The sequence below is a fragment of the Limulus polyphemus genome, unplaced genomic scaffold (genome assembly GCF_000517525.1).
Source record: "Limulus polyphemus unplaced genomic scaffold, Limulus_polyphemus-2.1.2 Scaffold3392, whole genome shotgun sequence".
Classification (NCBI taxonomy): domain Eukaryota; kingdom Metazoa; phylum Arthropoda; class Merostomata; order Xiphosura; family Limulidae; genus Limulus; species Limulus polyphemus.
The window spans coordinates 76,656-97,200 of record NW_013669002.1 but is presented as its reverse complement, the minus strand read 5'-3'; the positions used below and the strand labels follow the sequence as shown (position 1 = coordinate 97,200).

The following is a 20,545-nucleotide window of genomic DNA, read 5'->3' as shown; positions in this document are numbered from 1 at the left end:
TAATCTTATGCTATAACACATTTACCCTGAAGTGGTCTAGATGGTGAGGTTTTAATATTAGTTATTACTGGAGTCATAATCTTATGCTAGAACACATTTACCCTGAAGTGGTCCAGATGGTGAGATTTTAATATTAACATTTGTTTAGATGGTTACATTAAGTGGTCTGAAGGGGAAATGTTTTCTTTTATGGCAAGAAAAGAAAACTTGAGGCTTAGTGCACTAGGCAAAGAGTTCATAACTCCATGTGCATAACATGTGAGTGTATGCAAATTTGATGTTTTCTCTTTGTAATATATTTGTTTCATTCATGAATGAAATGTGTGCCATATAAGCTAGGCAATAAAGCTATAGAATAAAAATAAACAGTATAAAAGTTAAACAGTTGAAAATTTTAATAACATGAAACCTGATTGTAAAAACATATTATTTATTAAAAGAAGAGGAAAAAGGTAAGTTTATTTTATAATTTTCAGAATTACATTTCAATTTCACTCCACATTGATTCAGCTACTGTTAGTGTTAGGAATAGAAAATAACAGATAAAGCACAAACTTTTACCTTAAAAAAGCTTTTGATATTCATTTAGGAAGTTGTACTGGTTATGCAAATTAAATATGAAAAGTGCAAGATGAAAAGAAGTATTTTTATTCTTAACCTTGCACTAATACCAGTCAGATTGACTCTATAAATGCACGGAAAATGTTTTAGTAAAAATACTGTATTAAAAAAAATGATTATTATTGTACAACAGACATGTAATTTCTACCAGTAGCTTGCCAAATTTCATCAATGTAGAGTTAGTAAACTTAGAATTATAATAAACATTGGTACGTATAGCTTCATAGAATTAGAATTTCATGCAATGCACCAATGCCATTCACATTGGGTTGATGTATGACAACAACATTTTAAATTATAACTAATTTTTCAACAATATAATATTTTTAATATTATATAAGTTTTGTTTCAAAAGGGAATACGTAAATATATTTTCAACCTTCACTTCTCTATATCACTTGATACTTCTTCACCCTGAATTGCCCATTTTGGATTTTCTTTCTACCCTTATATGACCTCTTCAGTTTGTCACAAATTACACTTGTAGTATAGATATTGTTAAGCCATATATTATTATAATTGTAAATTTCTAGCCTCCAAGTTTCTTGCTTTACTGAGACGTAAACAAGAAAGGCAAAGCCATATGCCATACCCCTCCGATCACACCTTGACTTTCAAAAAATACTCAATGATTGTTTGACATTGGATTATTTATAATAATAATAATAATAAAAAAAGAAGAGAGAGAGAGAGAAGATTCTACTTCACTGAATTTGTTGTGAGACTAGCTTGTTCTAATGACAGGTCTTGAAATATTTAGCTTTAGTTTCATTGTTTGCAATTGTAAAATTCTGCTTGACCAGCTAATGGAATATTTTAATATTCACACTAATTTTTTCAATCAATGTGTGGAATGAATTTTTTTCATGTGCACCAGTATCAAGGCTACTAGTTATTGTTCTTGTTGTTTTTTGAATTTTTTTTTTTGTATTTGTAGACCATCAACCCTATTGAATCAGTAGGCCAACTTGGAATGCCACCAGTTGATTATTTGGGCTTTAGGCCTATAAACTGCCAGGGTCATTAAATTATCAATGATGCTTTTCCATCTTACAATCAGGTTGTTAATTCTCTGGTTAAAGAAATCACTTGGCTTTAAAGCAAAAAAACATGTTGGTGTCCTTTTTAACACCTTCCACATTTGCATACATTTTCCCATTAAGATGGTGTTGCAGCGAACAAAAAAGATGGTAATCTGAGGGTGCCATATCTGGAGGATATGGTGTGTGAGGAAGAACTTTCCAACCCAACTCCATAACCTTGTGTTACGTCAAATATGCTGTATGTGGACATGCATTGCCGTAGAGAAGAACACCTTTCCTATTAACAAGAGAAGAGCATTTCTGATGAAGGGCTTGATTTAAACATTCTAGTTGCTGACTATAGATCTCTGCATTGACAGTTCGCTGTGGATTGAGGAGTTCAAAATGAATTACTCCTTTCATGTTCCACCAAATGCAAAGCATCACTTTGCAAATGGAGTCTAGGTTTTGGGGTTGGAAGTGGTTTTTGTCTAGGACTGAGCCATTGTTTTAATATTCATAGAGAATCCATTTTTCATCACCAGTGACAAAAAATGGTTCACGCGCATTACACGCCAGAAGAGACGAAGTAACATTCACACGTTGGAAATTATGGTCGTCGGTTAGTTCATGAGGCACCCAAACACCTTATTTATGGAGTTTTCACATATTACTTAAATCTTTACGTATTGTTTTATGAGAGACATACAATTTCAGGGCCATTTCACGAGTGTGTTGCCTTGGGTTAGACTTAACAAGGGTCTTCAGAGCAGCATTGTCAATTCCAACATGTAGGCCCCTGCCATCACAGTTTTTAAGGCTAAAGTCACCTGAACGAAATTTGCTGAACAATTGTTGACACTTACAAATATTCAAAACATTTCCATGAACTTCTTTTATATTCTTTGTGGCTACAGAGACATTGTTTCCCTTCTTGTATTCAAGCAGCATTACATCCCGATCATGTCTTGTCGAGTATCATCACTATAAGGGATTGGAGTATACTAAACTTTACACATTATATAGGCTACACTAACGTGACATTTAGGCGGTTTGTTTAACTATTATATGTGATGTACATTTTGGGGGGGTTAATGAAAGTGTTCCAAAACATGACATTAATTTCTTGATGACCTGATAGAAAGCCACTTAACCTGATAACAATGACATACTTCAGACTGGAGGACATTATGTAACTCTCTTTAAATTCTTTCCAGTAATAAAACCAGTGGATAAGCTTGTATAAAACTTGATAAGAACCTTCATAAAAGTATGTAGTTTGAGAAAAATATAATATTTAATTTTGAATTTTTTTCTACCATTTCTACCAAAAATTTGCTATTGAATGCGATTATTTGTGCTTGGTCTTGGAATAGTTCACCTGCAATGTGATTTTCATGTAAAGTAAAAAAATATTATTTTTTCGCAGTTTTCACATTTGACTTGCATTATCTTTAGAATCTCCTAAATGAATATCAAAAGTTTTTTAAGATAAATATTTATATTTTATTTTGAATTTTCTCTACTATTTCACTATCTATTATCATCAATGTTCAGTGCAGTGAAATCTTTGGGTCATGCATACTTTTACATCTTTACCTTTTCACTTTTACTTTATTTTTAATGTTTTATTTTTCTTTCCTGTTCTTTAATGTTGGTTACTTGTGTGAACACACATCAATGGGTACCTGCAGGCGAAAGAATGGTATAAACAGCAGAGATACCTTAGCCTCTGGCAAAATATTTTTATACATGCTTGGTAACATAAGCCTTGCAGAGTGAGATGAAGCTTTGGTTATTTTATAAAAATTATTAAACCTTTCAAATATGAATTTTAAGAGATAAATAATGCATAACTAAAGTATAAAACTTTCTCCCTAACTATAACATATTTAGTTAAGAAACAACTGAAGTGATATCCTGAACAAAGCAAACAACAATAGTACAACTTACATCTCCCCAAGAACAGCAACTTGGTGCCAATTCCAAAATAACCATTGTTGGATTTTAGTGTAATATGAGTTCTTTGTAAGAACTATAAACACATGTTGAAGTACATGTAACTTAGAAAGCTCAACATCAAAGTGAGTGTGGCACCTGTCAGGAGTTGACAATTGATTTCTTGTTTCAACTGCATTCAGCAAAAGTACTTTGGAGCATACGTGTCAGAAGGTCAAGTAAACTGTATTCTTGTCTAGACTTGTACATGACTACCCCCTTAGGCTTCAAGCTTATACTTTGCCAAATTTTGACATTGTTCATAGCTTGCGAATCATGTGACATAAAAGTGAGGTTGCATTATTGTTTTCAATGTTTATTTTGAAATAAAGGAAGATAATATGAAACTTTGAATTATAACATTCTTGATGATGATAATTTTATTATAATACATTGATAGTAAAGTGGTTTAAATTTTGAATGTAACTCTGTAACATGCACAGAAAGGGTTTTAAAAATAGCATTGTCATTATAGGGATAAATTATAGTTAAATTAGGACATTGATGAAATTGCATATATGGGAAGAATTCATATTTTGGGGGAACACCATAATCATTACAAAAAGTAGACTTACAGTACTTCATCCATTTCATCTTTGTAAGGTCAAAAAAGTACCCCAGTCTTAAGTATTAAATTCTTGTTTTTTTATGTTTAATTTTTTTATTGTTATAAAAGTGACAAAAATGTAAAAGTTAAATAAAAAGTAATAGCATTTAAATTTCTCAGTGAGGAATGAATACATGTAAACTGTTGTTTGGATATAATTCAATAATTTGTTTTCTGTAACTTCCACTGAGCTTTTGCTGGGTTATTTATAACTCTACAAGGTGAAGTACATGTTTTTTGTCCAGGTCGTAAATTTTAAAAAATGTGGGGTTAAATACTATGATAAATAACACAAAGATCCTAACTTTCACACAATTTATTTATAACATAAAATATTATTACAGTATTCATTATTTCCTTACCATAAGTTTTTATAAGCTTTAAGAATTCACTTTGTATATACTTAAAACATGCTATACACTGTGTGATGATAAGGGTGACTTTGTATGAAGAGGTAGTAGCCAAAATAGTGGCAGTAGAGGTGCTTTCTTGACTCGCTTTCAACACCCACCTCTTAATGTTCTTTCACACTGTTTCATGTTATTAATTAATTGACAGTCATTGGCTGCAGAAGTGTTTTATGGGATGAAGTAGGTCAAAGTAGGAAATGGGTATAACTTGAGAAATGGCTCTTCATATCAGCGTTATGGTGACTATTGTCGTATAAACTTCATCTGATTTATGTATTATTGCAATAGTGGTGGCCATTTTTTTCATTGCATTTCTCTATAAAGTGTTAGTGTGCTCTCTGAGATGTATATAAGCTGTATGTATCTCCCCCCCCCCCCCACAGTGTGTATTGTCTTATAGCTATCTGCTGTGTCTATCGAGGGGAATCGAAAACCTGATTTTAGTGTTGTAAATCTGAAGCTTATTGCTATCCCACTGGAGAATGAAAAATTTAATACAGTGTAGCCCCATTATAATGCGATTGTTGAGGTCCATAAAATGTCATTGCGAAACAAGTAGGGGTCGTGGTACATCAGGGTTTTGTAAAGATACACTTAAAATATTAAAAGTTATTTGTATGTAAACTATAACGAGGTGTCGGTCCAAGGGACCGATCCCGTGTTGAAAGAGTTAATGACCATTTGCGTTAAATCGGGGTTTCACTGTAGTTTTTTTTTGTTTGGTGTAAGAATGTGGTGCTGTATATGAATGTAGTTAATGCTAACTTGTGTCAGAGATAATAAATGCTCAATAACATTAATAATAGTAGTGGAGGGGTTGTGACCCCCCCCCTCCCATTAACATGCCACTTGTTCCAAACTATCATCCAAAAAATTTGGTTGAGGTTGGCCCAGTGACTTAGGAGTAGTTATATAAGAGACAAACAAATATACACATGCATTATATGTATAGACTACTCTAGTTAGACATGGTTCAAAAAGTAATAAGACAATAAAATTAAGTGAAAACTGAGGTAAACCTATGAATTTCAGGCTGTTTAGGATAAATAATTATCTGTTACAGTCTGCAGTATTTCAGAAAAAAAAGTACTTTGATTTTATTTCATACTTTTCAACTTTTGCTACAGTTAGTGAATAGAGAAAGTGAGAAATAAAATATAATTTTACCAAATAAAACTTTATATTGATTTAGGAGCTTCTAGAGATTGTGAATGAAATATGAAAACTAAGATGGAAAATCATTTTAATTCTTGATATGAAAATCATCTTGTACTCAGACCGACAAAGTAAATTCACACAGATCTTTAGTAGAAATACTTTTTTAATGTGGAAACTTAAAATTAGTATCTACGTGTTTGGGATTGTATGAGGATTACTATTAATTTAGTCACAGGAATTAGTGCATAGCTGGTTTACAAGTGAAGGTTGAGAAATTAGAATAAACTATTCTTAGAAATAGTTTTTATAAGAAGAAATAAATTTGTGTAACAACAGATCAAGAGCTAAATACTTTCATCTGGATACAATAATTTGCTATTTGAGTTGCTGGATTAGCACTTAACTATAGAATTGCATAAATGCATTGGAGGTTATATATGGATTGCTAAAATTATCATGTGACCAGCATCTTGAAAGTTAGTTTCACATCCAAGTATGTTTAGGATTACTTAGAATCATGTGAAAAATATGACTTGTGTATATATCCATATTTAATACTGTATGATAAATACTGTTAAACCTTTTTATAGGATCTAGAATAGGGCCATTTGGTTAATATTTGCATGGGAAACACTGTTTACCCTTAGAATTGGGGTCTAGCCCTGGAAGTTAAGATTTTTTTAATATAAACTGGATCTTTTTATAACATTTAGTTGCTTTGTAGTAAATGATATTTATTATGGAAGACATAATACATGTGGAATTGGTGTATCTTTTTACAAACTGCCATTTTTTAACTTACTACTTTGTTAGAATAATTATCTACCCTGTACATCATCTCAATATTTTACTATTGTTATCTTGTTCTGTATTGACAGAAAGCATTGATGAAACATATCCACCAGGATTTGGGTTTAAAATAAATCTATTTTTTGTCACTTACATTTGGTGTTTTGAATATTATATCTAGTCATGGAATGTTTTGTATTTAATTGAAGTTGTTTGAAACATGTTTTGTTTTACATATTAAATCAATTCATTACAAAAGTTGCTGTTTTACTGAGATCTTACAAGGCCCTGGTGGTTTTGAATATAATAATTTGTAATAGAAAATTTTCTTTTTACTGAGCTCTTACAAGACCCAGAATGTTTTAAATTTAAAATCTAATCAGGGGTAATCTAGCTGATTTACTGTCTACTTACATGACCATGGATGTTTTCAGTATAAACTTCATTCAGTGAAGGTGTTGCTGTTGTACGAACTATTATAAGACCTTGGATGTTTTTAAAATTTAGAAATGAATAAATCTTAAAATTTATGAATGAAGATAAAATTTTGAAAGTTTTTGTGATGGAAATGCACTAGAAAAAATTACTTCTCTTTTTCAGTTCTCTGTAAATGTGTTTAGAACTTTGCCTCCATCTTCAAATCCTAATGGTGCAGAGTTCGATCCTGAAGAGGATGAACCAACACTAGAAGCAGCATGGCCACACTTACAGGTAACTATCAATACGCTAGGTTTAAGCAGGGAAAATAGACCATTGATAATGTTATAGTGTATACAAGTAACTGTCAGTACACAAGGTTTAAATAGAGTATGCATACATACTGGTGACAATGTTACTCATGGAGTTTGATCTGATTTTTGGCATATTCCTGAATCAGCTTGTAGATACTTATTGCTTCCTTAAATCTGATCATGTAATAATAAGATTGAACAAAAAAAAAAGAACCTCGCATAGTTTACATATGTTTGATAGCTGATTGCAAGATTTGTGCCATGACAGTGTTCAACATGGGGTATACAGCTAGCTCTTCTGGTCTCACTGCTTGTAATATGAGCAAATTTCTTCATGTTCTTTTTCTTTTCTATTTCATGTCGCTGTAGAAACAGCCTTTTGTTGATTAAGGAGTGCACTTCCCTCTATCTGGTATACTTCGTGCTACTTTATTTCCAGTAATTTGTATTGTAGAGCACTGCATTAGAACTAACCAAAACGTAGTTTCTCCATATGCTTTGAAGTTCACAGAGACTAAGTTCTCTGTTTCGAAACTTAGAATAAGTTAGTTTCTCCATGTGATTGTGTTATGAAGTTTTGGGAGACCAACTTCTCTATGGAGCACAGTGCTGAAAATTACCACAAATTAGAGAAGAAAAAACCCACAGCAAACAAAATAATCTGTTAGAAGTTTAAATATTTGAGAAACTAGTTTCAACACATTCATGTGTATTCTTCAGTCTGATGTTGTCTTCTGGCATGAAAACTGGTCAACAACTCTGTGATCCTGTAATTTTGAATTTCCTTAAGTACACAAGAACTCAGGAAGTTGTTAAGCTTAACACTTTTGCTACAGATATCTTTTCTGCACATTTCATGAGGTTTTAGTGAGTTACATTCAAAATTCAATTAAAATACTTTATCACGGTATATGAATAAATTTGGTATAAAAAATGTAACTAATAATCCAAATTTTAGTACTGTATAAGTTTTAAGTTCTTAATTTTATAAAGCAATATATTAAAAAAATTCCTGAATTTCTCCCAGTATGATAATTGACATTATTTCTCTAGGCATCCCCTCTTTAATTTATTTGCCACCCCTCCAAGAAGTACAAAGTTTAACTTAAATTACTTATCATAATATTGTCATTGCTCAGGGAAAGCATAATTTTTATAGCCTTCAGTCTTATTTAGTTACAAACCATAAAATAGAAAATCACTCTTATTGCAATGTCCACCTGTCACATCCTCTATTTCAGAAATTGCTAATAGTTTTCTGACATATAATACTATGTTATTTATAACCAATATAAAGAAAGTGTTTTCATCTATCAAATGACATTGTTTTCTGTACAGAGAATTGTGTATTTGTCTTCCAGTTCAAACTTTATTCCCATGGGAAATGCATCAAAGAGCTTGGTGCTGAATTTTTAACTAGTTAGAAAGCCAGAAACATTGTGATAGTTATGGGACATTGTCTGCTTTTCCATGTTATTATGCTGTGTTCTTGGATGCATTTGTTAATTAAATATAAAATTATTTAGTGCAGTAGTACCATTAATATTTTTTTTTAAAAAGTAGGGTTAAGTGTCATTGACAGCAAAAAGAAGACCCAGGTAAGTATTTTATTTCTTCTTTTTCATCTGTATTCTTTATTTATTATTATAAAAGTAACTAAAATGTAAAAATTAGAAACTTTTTAGGTTAGATTAGGTAAAGTAAATAAAAATAATAATAAATATCAGTCCGTGCTTTATGTAACTTGATAAGGTACTGTGAACTACACATTTGCCAATTGATTTACAACTTGTGTGTTGTGAATATTAGACACTGTTCAGAGGACAATAAAATTTAAGTACAAATCAGTGTTTGCTGTTATGAGCTTAAAACTATTTAGGATAAACAAATGTACTTTCATGTTACAATTTGATGCCATTTTAGAAAGAAACGAGATTTATTTAGATTTATTTAATTTTTTTTTTATGCTTACAAAGTCAGTCAAATTGACCATCTTCCTGTAGTTAGGTTATAGAAAATAACAGTTCAAATATAAAGTTTTACTGAAAAAAAAATGTTTGAAATTTATTTAGGAGGTTTTAGAGATTCTGCAAATGAAAGTTGAGATTTTTCAGATGAAGAAAAATATTTTTATTTTAACATAAAATTACTTTGTACTTTGAGCAGTCAACACTTTGACTCCATATATTCATGGAAAAATTTTTAGTGAAAATAATTCATTAAAAATTCTGATTTATTTTCCACAAATGACTTAATGATTACTGAAAGGTTGTGAAATTTTGTATAGATACACGAAACACATTAGAAGTTATAGTATGGAAACTATAAAGGTTTGGGGTCATGAACTTGGCTTATTCGTCTGAGCTCGTAACGAGAGAGTTAGTGACTTTGGGAGGTGTTGAAATTTGGCAGGCTTTTGATGATTCTTTTTATGCTGTTGTCTGTTTTGAATAAATTTGTTGTTGACTTCCAAACAATTTGATGGCCAGAATCTCTTGTATGAAGAAAAATTGTATTGTTTGTATTGTCTTTTATGTTCAGAAATTCTTGTGTCAACACTTTTCCTGTTTCATCTACATAACTTTTGTCTCAAGATTGGCATGGTATAATATAAACAAGTTTTTTTTTGTTTTTTGTTTTTTCAGGTACTATTCTATTTGAAGTCGAGTTATTTTTAAGGGTTTTCTGATACTTGTTATCAGTTATTTCTCCTTAATATTTTCTCTAGGGGCTCGGTGTTAGTGTTGCAGCCAATATAAAGTGTTTTCATATTATCGTTGGTTCTTCTTTCTATGTTTTAATGAAAAAAAGTTTTTCTTGATCTAAGATGGCAATTTGTATTGAAACATTGAAAGTGGAGTTCTTTGAAATTCAAGAAATATATTTTTACTTTCATGTTGAAGTGTTGTTGGGGGGCATATTCTATTGACTCTTAAGAAAACAAATAAAGAAATGATTGATGTTTTGATCTATTTATGTTGGTGTGAAATGAAGAGAAGATAACTTAAAGAATTAGTTGGTTTATGATATAAAGAGAAGATGAGTTTTCAGTAAATATCACAGGTAAAGGTATTAATACTGGTTGTAACACAAGGTATTAATACTGGTTGTAACATATTTTCAAGTAAAGACATTGGTTCGTGATACTAAATTATTAATTTTATGATGTTAGTAAAACTCTGCTCTGAAGAATATAAAGTGATGTGCCATGATATAAACATTGTTGTGCTTAAGTATCAATAAGCAGTGGAAAATATGTACATTCTTGAGTTATTATTAACACTTAGTTAAATATATTATTATTGAGTATTAGTAGTCAATATAAAATGATGTTTATACTTAGGGGGTATTATTATTATTAGTTAAATGTGTTTATAGTTTGTGTATGATTGTTAAGACTTATTGTGATGTTGTTTTTTTCATAATAAAATAAGTACATAATTTTCATTAATTACTCTGTATTTTTGTTTGATAGCTTGTCTATGAATTCTTTTTGAGGTTTCTGGAATCTCCAGACTTTCAACCAAACATTGCTAAACGGTATATAGACCAGAACTTTGTTTTACAGGTAACGTAACATTTGCTCTTCCTTATATGAGGGAAAAAGTGCATTATTATTATTATTTGTTAATAACTAAAAAGTTTTAAGTTTACATGACATTATGTTAAAATGTTTCATCTGATAAAATGAATGTTAAAAAAAATCAATTTTGTAAGGAATGAGCTTTCATAATGATTTAGAAGCTGACTATATGTGGCAGATTTACAATTATTGAATGAAGCTGACTATATTAGATTGATTTAAAATTGTTGCAGGAAGCTGACTATTAGGCAGGGACCTAATGGTTAGGGTGCTTGACTTGCAATCTGAAGGTCATGAATTTGAATTCAGTTACAAAATATTTGTTTTTAGCCATGGGGCATTATCATGTGGGGGTCAATCCTACTTTTAGTTTGGTAAAAGAGTAACCCAAGAGTTGACAGTGGATAGTGTTGACTAGCTGCTTTCCTTCAAGTTTGTCACTTCTAAATTAGGGATGACTAGCATAGATAGCTGTTGAGTAGCTTTATGTAAAATCCAAAAACAAATATTAGGTAGATTTGTAATTGTTACAAGAAGCTGACTATTAAACAGATTTACAGCTGTTACAGGAAGCTGACTATATTAGATTTATAGTAGGGTAAGTTTAGAACTATTCCATTGGATGGCTTTGACACAGAACTGGGTTATTCTAAGGCATATACTTTGCTACAATGATATTATAAACATCAGCTTCATTTAGCTTTACAATAAGAAAATGGCAAAATATGAGAAGTATACTCTATATTAACTGAGAGAAGAACTAAAGAAACAAGGAACAAATTTATAAACAAAAAAGGAACTTTAAATTGATATAATTAATTTTGGTTCTTCTTTAAAGTATGACAGTTTGTGATAGATAAGAAAGCTTTGGCATTGGGACTTGTGTATGATAATGCATTAAGTAATTTAACCATGTTAATTTTAAAACTCCAAAGGACAAAGCAACATTTCAACTTTGGCAAGAGACCAGATCCTACAGATTGACTATTAGTAACTTCAGTGAAGTAGTGACATCAGTCTCGTGTATATGTTAGCGAAGAGGCTAACAAATGCAAAAACATTAAGATCTCCAACTTTGCAGTATGGTTGAATGTATGAAAGTATGCCAATAGAAAAATGTGAAAAATTCACTATAGTAAAGTTAAATGTGCAATTTTTGTTTGTACGATGTACCTTTATTTAGTTGCCATTCCTGATCAAATCATTGACAACAACATTGTTGCAAGTGAAATGTCCCTACAGTACAAGGAATGAAAATATCACACCATCTTTTGTATTGAAGCTAGATCAGAATCATCACCATTATTTCCAAGATGAAGGTCAGCTTTTGTGTTGCAAGAGAACAACATGCAATTGTGTTATGTAAACCAGAGAAGATTTAAAAAAATATATATATTAAAAGAAATAATGAATTTGTTAATCCATTCTTAAAAAATAACTAGAAACCCACTTTCATAACTATCTTAGACCTGCTGTTTTATATGAGCAAATATGAATATAATTTTGATTAACTACTCTATTGAAGAAAGACAAATTATATATAATACCATTATACAATTTAGAAAGACATGTAAAAATTATACCCAGTACATTTGTTTTACAAATTTATTTGTTAAACATTTTTATGCACTTTTTTTGGCACAATACGTTGAAATTACACAGTATTGAGCATACTGCTAATATTTCAGTGGCTAGTTCAGATTCACAGTAATTCATTGGTACAATTTTCTTTCTCTCATTGTCCTGCTTAAAATTTTATTCCTTTTTTCAAGATCAAAGAAAACGAAAAACATACCCGCTTTGTAGATGACATTTAGACATTGAGACTATTTAGCACTTTTTCAAATTGTGAAATTTCACTCTACAGTGCAACTATTAGTACTAAAACAGGAAACACATTAATGAATGATATAACTTGATTGATTGCTGGTGCCCCCCTATCAGATAGCTGTATGAAGTTTGACCCCATTGTTGCTGGAAGCTGAGAGATTTACAGTTATTGAAGTAAGCTGACCACGTATAACAGATTTAGAATTCCATTAAATGTATGAGAATAGCACTGGAGTATTGTATCAACTACCATTTCGATGAAGCTGTACATAGTAATGTTTATTGTAATTCCAAATTCCAAAATGTATCTTCACAAAAGTTGACAAGCTTTCAGTAAAATTACAAGTTTCTTTTATACAAAATATAATTTTTAAAAATATTTTTAATAAAGATTTGTATGAATTTACGGAGTCAGTCTGAGTGCAAAGTGATTTTCATGCTAAGAATAAAAATGCTGTTTTTATCCTACAGTTTTCATATTTCATTTGCATAACCTCTAGAACCTCATAAATGAATATAAAAAGTTTTTTAAATAAAAGTTTATTGTATCAATTTTTTTCTCTACTCTAATACTAACTGCAGCTAAATCATCAAAGTACAGTAATATGAAATTTTGGAAATTAAAATATAATGAACAATAACTTTTTTCTTTGAATGAATTATTTGTCACCATATTTTCAATTTCATTACCTTCAAAATTTCTACTTTTTACATTTTCATATGTATACATTTTATTTTAAACCAATGACATTAGTGACTGACTTGTATAATGTTTGATTTTTATTATTTTTTTGGACTCATGCAATTGTAGTACCTAAGCCTGAATTATTTCTTTTTGTTCACAGAAAAATTAATTTACCTTTCGAGTATGCATTTTAAAACATTAACCACAAAAACAGACTTTCCAAAAAACAATTAAAACATAGTTGGTATTCTAAATAAGCTATTTAAGATATGAAAAAATTGTTAAAAGCTGTGACATCAACTTGCATTCTAGAATGTACTTTGTCAAATAATCAACTGTTCTAACATCTGTTGTTACCAATTTCAGAAAAACCATTGAAGGCTTATAGTTTAATGTGAGTTTTTTTCTATTGGTTATAAACATGCATCAAATTAGAGCAGGTGCTTTTGAAAACTGCCTTGAAAGTTAAGTATAGATGGGTGGAGCTTTTGTGATGGATGGGGAACATTTATTTATCACTCTAGGGAGAAGTTAGCACATTGAACCAATACAGTGGTGCCCCAATTATCCATGCTGTTTTCAGGAAAGCAAAACATCATAGATAACAGAAACAGTGGATAATGGTGTATCTCACTAGTTAGCCTTTTGTTTAGTCTAAGTAAACTTTTTCAATATACACAAAGTTCTTGTTTTAATTTATAATCTTTATACTGTTGTTTAATCACATTATCATGAAAAATTATAAAATGTCGTCACAATAATAATCTTAAAAGCCAAGCATTGGTCTGTCAGAATTTAAAAAATAAACATATATATATATATATATATATATACATACACACACACACATAAATTTCCTTTCTGCCAGTAGTCAAATAGAAAGGCTTTTAGTTATATTTCTTAATAGTATAAATATATACTATGTTGTTGTTGGGCTTATGATTCTTTTACAGTAGGTGTCTGTGACTTGTTAGTGATAAATTCAACAATAAATAAACAGCACACACTCCACTTGTTTTCAAAATAATGTATATATTAATAACAAGTTAATGTATGTACAATAAATTTTTCAACACTAGATATTATGGACATATCATAAATACTAGATATGAAGTTCTGTCCTTCTTGTCAAATATCCACTTAGGCCTATTCAGTTACTTTAGAATTTCAGTTGGCAGGCTGAACTATCTTCTCTATTTCTATGTGATTCACTTACAATTGTGGCACAAGTTACTGTAATCATTTGGTCTTCTTTCTTTTGAGGATCCTCTGTTCTTTTTGTCAAAGTGCACTCGGGCGGATTCAAATATATAAGAACCACGCTTTGACGGAATAAAATTATTTTTCTTATCTTCTTTTCTACTGTTAGTTTCACTCTGACATATTAAATGTTAGGCATATGTCAATCTTTAGGCCTGTCACTTCTAAGGTAGTTAACTCCGCACCAACGTTATCCTATTTTGCTATTATCTGTCTGCTGCTTCCCTGCTATTTATATTTTTATCACTTAATTGTCTGTCTGCCTTCTATATTCTTGACGTCAATGAATTACTAACAAAACCTTCTACAATCATCTGCTTTGAACTCTTATTATAACAAGAACTTAGCAATAATAAAATATTTTAATATAAATTAATCAATGATATCTAAACCAAACAGTCTTTTTATGTTATGACACGGTCTCATTTGATATTTCTGAATTTTGTGAGTTAAGCTAGTCAGATTCCTCTTTTACTTCTATAATACTTCCCCATTTCATTGCCCATTCCAATTTTAGTTAAAATTAATTCATAACATAGGTATAAACAGCTCTTAAATTTCAGCACTTTTTCTGCTATAGACAAGGAAGTATAGTCCCACTCTATCAATGCCTGTGAAAAATAAGTAAAAAATTAGTGTAACTCTATGCTTGGGAATTATTACAAAAAAGCCTTTTTTAAAAAATCTAATCAAATAAAGTTAACCAAGCTACAAATATTTTGTATTCCTGTCTTAACATCTAAAAATAAAAGAGGCAAGGCTGGGCTTGAACCAACTGGCTTATGATTTGAACACACGCCATATCCTGTATGTGAAACCCCCCGAATATCATTCAACATCTGAACTTTGTCAATTTCTGAGTGACAATTTCTCCAAAACATGTAAAGTATTGTATAGAATTGTAATTGCACAATTATTTAGAGAAAATTTGGGAGAAAGAAAAACTGCGGACAATCGAGGCTCATGAATAATGGAGATGTGGATAATTGAGGCACAAGTGCACATCGGACTTTGTTATTGTAATACATTTTGTCAGACAGTGTAGTGTTGCTCTAATATTAATATTGTACAAACCCATTTTATTTAATACAGAAATGAAGATTGAAAACTTTTTAACCTTAAGCTTTTGGGCATCCTTTTCTGCACATGTTACGAGGTTTTACTGAGTTACTTTCAAAATTTAATTAAGGTTAATTTGTACAGATCCTCTCAAACCTAGCTTTCCTGCTAAACACGTAGTTGATAATTATTGCAGTTGTTATGAACATTTAAAAAAATGAAACTGTTCAACTTAAAAAATTGAAAAAAAATTTTTTTTAATTTTTAAATGCACAACTGGCATCATAAAAAAAATATATGTATTAAGAATATTGTTTTTTACAGATAAAAAAATTATAAACCATAAGTAATTTTTTTATTATCTTAGAAAAATTAGCAAAGTTCTTATAGGTAAACATTTCAAATCATATGTCATAAGTGAATCAAATCAAGAGAGGGGGGTTGATACAGGTGTGGGTGCAGTTGACCACTTATTTATGCTGTATAGGCAGTTTATGTTATGGAATTGTTTTTCAAGACCCTATAAATTGGTTCGTCAAGAACATGCACCAGTTCAATCAACTTTATAAAATATAATATTATCCACATGTATAGGTAAAAGCATTGAATAAGGGCAAAGAAAAATTTGTGTAGTTTCTAATTTCCTGGAAGTTGTGTCTAATCAGCTGATGCCTGAGGTCATGTAGAATAGGAGGGGATAAAATTGGAGTCGTAACTTTCAATAACAATCTCACCAGGATTTTGTGATATGCGTCTAGAGTGGACAGTATGTTGAATACTGTGAAACACAAGCTGTTTTCTAAATGGAAGAAGTCCTATAATGTTAAACTTTGAAGGAGGAAAAAAACGAGATGATTTGGTGTAAGTGTTTTGTAATTTTAGTCATTTGTGTCACCATTATCTATTTTATTGTTTAAAAATAAAGGTAATCTCATTTTAATAATTGTTTTATATTATAACAGGAAACATCCAGGTCTTTTTCTTGCACATCAAGAATGTCCTACACAGACAATTGATTCTGTAAGTGCTGTTCATGTTGGTAGTCAGACTGAATCATGTTACCTACAGAATGCTTCAGTACAGACAGAAGTCAAGACAGGAATCTCTGATACATTAACAGAGATTTCTTGTTTTTCTGGAAATTGTATCTTAGATGTAGGTCCAGTCTGGAAAGAATTATACCACCTATCTGCTAATTACCAGCAAATTTATTCAGGTGTTTTCAGACCTGAGAATGAAAAAAAGATAAGGATTATTAGACTTTTATTTTACAAGGAATTTTCTGTGGGAAAATTCCTATGATGAGCCAGGAAACATTTATAAAGAATGAAACAAATATAGGAGTTAGCTGGTAAAGAAGAGTGAGAATTAGCACTAAGGAATAAATAATTTGATACTGATGGTACATCTTTCATTACAGTCATTGTTGATGGTGGGTGAAGTCAGAGAAGTTACGGTGCAAAATCTGGAAAAAGGACCAAAACATGCTTATTTATCAGCAGCAGGAATAAGTACTGCTGTATCTGTGCAGTTAATGATGAAAAGAATATAAAAAAAGGACCTCTCGTGCTATAAAAACTGGGATCAGTCATCAACAGCAATAGAAGCAGATATAATAGTGAAGGGTGTTGGACAAAGTGAAGAAATGAACAAAGTTCAATTCCTTAGATTAATTGGAATTGATGATTCTAGTATGCATAAAAGAATTATTGAAAAGGTAAAGTATGGCTATAAAGTTTAGAAATTAGAGTGTACCAATCATGCTGTGTATTGGTACACCTCATCTTTACATGATATTGCCAATGAGAATGCTGAAAGTGCTCGTGTTCTTTCAGCTCCTAGAATAAAGTGATTTTTTGCTGCTGCAATAGGAGCAGTAACATGTGCTTCTCTACTGGGTTCATATTGCAGACATTTGCAAGAAGAACTCAGAAATGGTCCTTATCATGTGCCTGGCTCACACAGAAGCTGCAGACAGCAATACTGTAAGAAAGATGACAGGGATTTTGACAATAACATTATTTCATCCATTTCCCAAGTTCTTTTGGCTGAACTAATAAACACTGTTGATCCAGAAGTCACCTCAACTTAATGAAACAAACAATGCAGCTGAAACTTGTATGCATTGAGTAAAAAAGTCATTTATTGGCAAACAGTTTCATCATTCAATGAGAAACTCTTACAGAAATTGATGTCAAGATAGCCTGTAAATCTTTCAAGTTCAAAAGCCTAAATATTGTTTTAAATTGTATATACCTGATGCACCACTAAAAGTAGAGAAAAATATAGGAGACTGTTTTTAGCTTCCAAAGGAACAAACATCTTAAAGGAATTCAAAAGTGAAAAACAATTTTAGGGTGTCCAGTTCATTTTGTAATATGGATTATGGGAAATATGCTAATCAGCAGGATAAAGTGCTAGATTTAGTTGCCAAATTAAAATAAGAAAAACTTAAACAGTTGCAGATATCCATAGAACAATGGAATAAACTACAAAAAGAAACCATTGGTCAACATAAAAATATAATTTAATGACAGGAGAGACACCATAGGCTGACAGCATCCAAATTTGGCTCTATAAGTAAAATGAGAGCAACAGCATCTTGCCAGAAAAAAAAAGTGAAAAATCTTTACAGTACCAATACCTATACATCAGCTATAGAATATGAGAAAGCCTGCAAACATCTAGCTATAGCGGACTATGAAAAATGAAAAAATGTTTCTGTAGAAATATGTGCGTTATTTGTAGACTTGGAATATGGATTTGTTGGAACTTTATCCTGACAGACTTGGTAGGCAAGACAGGATTTTAGAAATCAAGCATTCCAAAATTGCAGAGCACATGATGCATCTGTAAAGGTCAAAGGTTTTCTCTGCGCTTTAGAGAATGGCTGTCTTATACTGTTTGTTATGAATTTTGTGCAAAGCTACACGAGGGTTATCTGCACTAGCCATCCCTAATTTAGCAGTGTAAGACTAGAGGGAAGGCAGCTAGTCATCGCCAACTCTTGGGCTACTTTTTTACCAACGAATAATGGGATTGACCGTCACATTATAATGCCCCCCACGGTTGAAAGGGCGAGCATGTTTGGTGTGAGGGTATTCAAACCCGCGGCCCACAGATTGCGAGTCGAGTGCCCTAACTACCTGGCCATGCCGGGCCAGGTCTTATACTGAAGATTAACCATTACTTCTACTACCAAGTGCAGGGAGATCTATGTATTACTTGAAGTGTTGTGACTTTACTGTATGGACACCATTAGAGATGAGCTTTCAGACTATAGTAAAAAATGAATTTTTGGAAAAAAACAGTTCTTAAACTGAAAACATGCTACATGGAATTCCTATTATCAGACCTAGTAGATTCTCACATAGAAAGGAATGTTGCCAATCAGAGAAAAATACAAAATAACATGCATACACTTTGAAATAAACATACTAACATACTATCTTTATATAAAAACATTACCAAAAATAGAAGAACTCATCACAGGAGAAACAATTCTGTAATCTCTGAGTACTTAAATGTTATATACTATATTATATTGACTCTGAAACAGTGATATTTGTGCAAACACTTTTAGTAGACTTTGTATAATATTCTGAGTGTAATTTCAACATATGATTGAAAAGAAGGTATTAGGATGTTCCCATTTCCCTACACAACAAAACTGTGACACGCAACTTAGTGTTTCTCAAACATAAAGAAATAACTTTGAAAATGTGTAAAATATAAACAAGTGTTTTATTTATTGTGCACGTGTATGTTGCTATTTGTGTGGAAATTCTGTATTCGTCTGCATAACTAGGTATTGTAATACATTATAGATACATACATTCACATGTATCTTAACACAAGTCTGACACATTTTGAAGTATTATAGATAACATACCATATCAGAAATCTGTGTGCTTGCCCAAGATTTGACTGTTATTTCTTTCTTGTATAGTTAGTATTCATGTTTACATAAATCATAAAACTACTCATAACAGAAACCTGGGGGAGTAGCAGTGTCTCTCAGCTAGTGTATATGTGTCACTGAAGTCTAGTGATCACATTGTCAATGGATTATATTCTGTAGGCACCCTGTAACTGTGCAGGTGCTGCATACCCTAAGCTGTTTTTACACTTTGCAAGGTCAGGAAACAGTATGAATTGTTCACTGGTCAGCAGTAAACTTTTGACAGAATATTTTATCATACATGCCAGTTAAAACAATCTTAAAAGATGCTATGAAATATAGGCCATAATATCTATAGACACCCATTGTACGTGACACACAACTTGCATGTAAGATTAACTAAATACCTGCCGTGGCCATTTTGTCTTATTGTGAGGGCAAAATCATTTGTGAATTGAAAAAATGATAGAGAACTTATCTTTTATTGGATTTCAGATTTTATTTTTGTAAATAGTAGCATAACATTCAATTATTTGTACAAAATTGTATTATTTAATGAAGTTTAAAGAGGAATTATTAAAAAAATTCCTAAAATACGTTTTAGACTGTAAACAAGCGCTCTCTATGAAGAAAATTTTTTTTAAGATATTTCCTTTCACTTCAGCACTGGTCCTGCTATCTAGGATTGGTATCAAAACTTTTTTCTAGTGTGTTTTGTTTATAAAACTAGGTCTGGGCGTGTTAAATCTCAGTTGTAAAACTTTTAGCCAATCCTAGTCGAGGGTGTCAATTTCAGTACCAATTATTCCAATTGCTGTATCTCACATTTGACAAAGCATAGGATGAAAAGGAAAGCACGTGATGAAACGTTGTTCTCTGGATTTTACAATA

The 20,545-nt window shown here is 31.2% G+C and overlaps 1 protein-coding gene across 4 annotated transcripts in view; it reads left to right on the top strand.

Annotated features, from left to right (window-relative positions):
* Positions 1–20,545, top strand: part of LOC106469278 (serine/threonine-protein phosphatase 2A 56 kDa regulatory subunit gamma isoform-like) — a 96,714-nt gene that overhangs the window by 25,600 nt on the left and 50,569 nt on the right. For all 4 annotated transcript variants that reach the window (XM_013929765.2, XM_013929764.2, XM_022397753.1 and 1 more), the window contains exons 5-6: positions 7,206–7,316; positions 10,812–10,904. In XM_013929765.2, coding sequence (XP_013785219.1) covers positions 7,206–7,316; positions 10,812–10,904 — 204 coding nt within the window. The remainder of the gene's footprint in view (positions 1–7,205; positions 7,317–10,811; positions 10,905–20,545) is intronic.